Source organism: Eucyclogobius newberryi, unplaced genomic scaffold (genome assembly GCF_026437365.1).
Source record: "Eucyclogobius newberryi isolate DKJ021-1_F unplaced genomic scaffold, fEucNew1.0.hap1 SCAF_6, whole genome shotgun sequence".
Lineage (NCBI taxonomy): Eukaryota > Metazoa > Chordata > Actinopteri > Gobiiformes > Gobiidae > Eucyclogobius > Eucyclogobius newberryi.
The window spans coordinates 41,640,169-41,644,582 of record NW_027316278.1 but is presented as its reverse complement, the minus strand read 5'-3'; the positions used below and the strand labels follow the sequence as shown (position 1 = coordinate 41,644,582).

The following is a 4,414-nucleotide window of genomic DNA, read 5'->3' as shown; positions in this document are numbered from 1 at the left end:
TGATAAAAGAGTTGAAATGAAAAAAAATGATAAAAGAGTTGAAATGAAAAAAAATGATAAAAGAGTTGAAATGAAAAAAATGATAAAAGAGTTGAAATGAAAAAAATGATAAAAGAGTTGAAATGAAAAAAATATGATAAAAGAGTTGAAATGAAAAAAATATGATAAAAGAGTTGAAATGAAAAAAATGATAAAAGAGTTGAAATGAAAAAAATATGATAAAAGAGTTGAAATGAAAAAATATGATAAAAGAGTTGAAATGAAAAAATTATGATAAAAGAGTTGAAATGAAAAAAAATGATAAAAGAGTTGAAATGAAAAAATATGATAAAAGAGTTGAAATGAAAAAAATGATAAAAGAGTTGAATGAAAAAAATGATAAAAGAGTTGAAATGAAAAAATATGATAAAAGAGTTGAAATGAAAAAAATATGATAAAAGAGTTGAAATGAAAAAATATGATAAAGAGTTGAAATGAAAAAAATATGATAAAAGAGTTGAAATGAAAAAATATGATAAAAGAGTTGAAATGAAAAAATATGATAAAAGAGTTGAAGAAAAAATATGATAAAAGAGTTGAAATGAAAAAAATGATAAAAGAGTTGAATGAAAAAATATGATAAAAGAGTTTAAATGAAAAAATATGATAAAAGAGTTGAAATGAAAAAAAATATGATAAAAGAGTTGAAATGAAAAAAATTATAAAAGAGTTGAAATGAAAAAAATGATAAAAGATTTGAAATTAAAAAAATTATAAATAGTTGAAATGAAAAAAATTATAAAGAGTTGAAATGAAAAAAATATAAAATATTTGACATGAAAAAAATGATAAAAGAGTTTAAATGAAAAAAAGATTAAAAGATTTAAATGAAAAAAATTATAAAGATTAAAGAACAATTATAACAATTATTTACAATAAACAATATTATAAAAGATTACCCCCCATCACCCCTCTAATCCCATCCCCCCCATCACCCCTCTAATCCCATCCCCCCCATCACCCCTCTAATCCCATCCCCCCCATCACCCCTCTAATCCCATCCCCCCCATCACCCCTCTAATCCCATCCCCCCCACATCACCCTCTAATCCCATCCCCCCCATCACCCCTCTAATCCCATCCCCCCCATCACCCCTCTAATCCCATCCCCCCCATCACCCCTCTAATCCCATCCCCCCCCATCACCCCTCTAATCCCATCCCCCCACATCACCCCTCTAATCCCATCCCCCCCATCACCCCTCTAATCCCATCCCCCCCACACCCTCTAATCCCATCCCCCCCACATCACCCCTCTAATCCCATCCCCCCCACATCACCCCTCTAATCCCATCCCCCCACATCACCCCTCTAATCCCATCCCCCCCATCACCCCTCTAATCCCATCCCCCCCCCATCACCCCTCTAATCCCATCCCCCCCCACATCACCCCTCTAATCCCATCCCCCCCATCACCCCTCTAATCCCATCCCCCCACATCACCCCTCTAATCCCATCCCCCCACATCACCCCTCTAATCCCATCCCCCCCACATCACCCCTCTAATCCCATCCCCCCCATCACCCCTCTAATCCCATCCCCCCCCCATCACCCCTCTAATCCCATCCCCCCCCACATCACCCCTCTAATCCCATCCCCCCCATCACCCCTCTAATCCCATCCCCCCCATCACCCCTCTAATCCCATCCCCCCCACATCACCCCTCTAATCCCATCCCCCCCCATCACCCCTCTAATCCCATCCCCCCACATCACCCCTCTAATCCCCCCTCTAATCCCCCCCCCCTAATCCCCCCCACACATCACCCCTCATTCCACACACAGTACCAATGTTATACTGTCCATGGCATATTTGTCAGGTTGCCACGGTAACATGCTTGCAGATAGAGATATGCCGTGGTGGCTTTTTTGTTCAGAATGGCAAGAAGGATGTCTGTGCCAGATTTTATTTGTCTGTGTTAAAGTACATTTTTGGACTTAATTCAAATGTTCAAGGGGGCGCTGTAGAGCCTTTGTCAAATATAGCTATATATATTGTATATCATTGCGTTCAGCTCATCATTTTGCACATAATGTTTATTAATGACTGAAAATAGAACATCTCGTGCCAGAGAAACGCAAGTTTAAACACTAAAAATTGCAATTTTTGTTAACGAGCTTCCAATGTTCATATTTGGAATTGTATCAAAAATCTAAATAACTCTAATCGCACATGGAAGTAGTTCATTATGACACATTTTCAAGCCTTTTGACTGAAAATCCAAGATGGAAAAAAATCAAGTATGAGATGTAAGAAGTCACGATGAAAAAGGCCTGTAATGTGCGCTCGATACAAAGAAAATGTCTTTGAAGTTCAGGGGGTCAAAATTGGGGTGGTTTGTGAGAGAAAATGAAAACTCGAGATTGGCGGAGCCATTTTATTTGATAGCAATTTTATTTGCATATAATTGCGTTCAGCTTGGAAATCTTCACAAACACTCAAGTAACATTTTCCAAAAATGTTTTGATCATTCATGACTCCACCCAAAGGCTTCGATTTGATAACGTTTCATTGCTCTTGGGTTTTTGTCTTGTGGTCATAACAAACTCAGTCACTGAAACTCTAAATTCAAATTCCACAGCAAATGAACAATGAAACTTAATGAATAATGTTTTTTTTGCACCTGCTAAATTTAAAATGGTATTGATTTTCAGAACAATGTCCAGCGTGACCAGTTTGTGCAGGATCCAGCCGTTCTGCGGGAGAGAGCGGAGGCCAGACGAGCCCTGCAGAGGAAAGGGTGAGTCTGGACTCTTTTATGTCAATGTTCAAGATGGTATGACATCGATCACGTTCTGCGTCTTCCATTGACGCTGCTCCTGCTTCTAGTCCCTCCCAAAGCACAGATGGTGGCAGAAGGTCTCAAGAGGGAAAACTGTCTTTGAGGCTGAGAACGAGGGTTTCCCAGAGGAGTCGTTTATGCAATGACGTGCCTAGAAATCTCAAATTAGACTGATGCATCTTGTGTTTTTCAGGTACAGACCAGAGCGTCCGAGTCATGTGGTGGGTCAGCCCAAAGGACAGGGCCAGAGTCTGGACACTGTGCTGGAGCGCCGCAAGAAAGAGTCCAATAAGGGCAGAGGGGGCAATCACAATCGCCGTATGCTGGCAGACCGCAAGAAGAACAAGGGGATGATCCCCATGTGAGCCCCGCGTGAGCCCCGCGTGAGCCCCGCGTGAGCTCCGCGTGAGCCCCGCGTGAGCTCCGCGTGAGCCCCGCGTCCTCGGTTTATTTGTTTGGTCAATAATAAACAATAGTTTGTAAAGTGTTCATTTATTTCCACAAAAGGGGTCAATGTCACAGTTATGTTGTCACAAACCTTCAGATTAACAAACTATTCTTTATTTGAAATTATTTGATAACATTTGACTTGAGAATTGGTAATTGCTTCAAATTGGCTGGTGCCCCACAAAACTACTGAGATATACTAAATCACACCCACACTCTCATGTGGCATCATAAACGTGGCATGAATAACACGACACACACAACGATGGAGGATCCAAGATAGTTCAGAGGAGTTCTACTTTACTCACCTCTGATATAATTTAACATTTGCAACATATTAAAAAAGTGTCTTTGTTTTAAGCATAACTGGGATCCTGACAGATATATAAATATAAAATGATTTCTTGCTATGGTCCTGCTCAGTCCATACCGAAAACAGACTGAAGACTGGAGGCTTGAACCTGGAAGAGCAGAGATGCTCCAGTTCAGAGCATGTGCCAAACAACTCCTGAACGCGCTCTGAACACGTGCTGAACGTGCTCTGAACACGTGCTGAACGTGTGCTGAACGTGCTCTGAACACGTGCTGAACGTGCTCTGAACACGTGCTGAACGTGTGCTGAACGTGCTCTGAACACGTGCTGAACGTGTGCTGAACGTGCTCTGAACACGTGCTGAACGTGTGCTGAACGTGCTCTGAACACGTGCTGAACGTGCGCTGAACACGTGCTGAGCAGGGCCTCTTCGCCTGGGGCTAGTCCGACGTCAACTGTCTTTAGAAGCAGCACCTGGAATGAGAGAGTCACATTTGACGTTGAGGTTAAAACTTGTCACTTCATTATTATTTTTATTACAAAAATGGAGATAAAACACTTTATGTAATTGAATATAGACCCTAACAATGGTCATCAAGAAAATTATACTTAGAGCTTAATAAAAATATCATGTATGATAATGAAAGCTATATCTGTAGCACAGCTCTGACCTCACTCACATGACCTCATTTACATGACCTCACATGACCTCACTCACATGATGGGTTCATGTTCCACTGAAATTTGTACTATTGTCCTGAATTTGGAATGTTTTCAAAGGTCTACAGTGAGGAGCCAAAGCTGTGTCTTGTGTCTTGTGTCTTACCGAGGATGC

The 4,414-nt window shown here is 40.8% G+C and overlaps 1 protein-coding gene and 1 long non-coding RNA gene across 3 annotated transcripts in view; one reads left to right on the top strand and one right to left on the bottom strand.

Moving 5' to 3' along the window:
- The first annotated feature begins 2,575 nt into the window (after window positions 1-2,575).
- On the top strand, window positions 2,576-3,303 carry LOC140347192 (uncharacterized). The gene is made up of 2 exons (XR_011924358.1): window positions 2,576-2,777; window positions 3,013-3,303. It is a non-coding gene; the product is annotated as an uncharacterized lncRNA (long non-coding RNA).
- LOC140347191 (RING finger protein 215-like) overlaps window positions 3,192-4,414 on the bottom strand; it is a 114,965-nt gene continuing 113,742 nt past the window's right edge. For both annotated transcript variants that reach the window (XM_072433553.1, XM_072433554.1), the window contains exons 9-10: window positions 4,406-4,414; window positions 3,192-4,053 (exon numbers count right to left, since the gene is read on the bottom strand). The exon at window positions 4,406-4,414 is cut by the window's right edge and continues 94 nt beyond it. In XM_072433553.1, coding sequence (XP_072289654.1) covers window positions 4,041-4,053; window positions 4,406-4,414 — 22 coding nt within the window. In that variant the 3' untranslated portion in view covers window positions 3,192-4,040. The remainder of the gene's footprint in view (window positions 4,054-4,405) is intronic.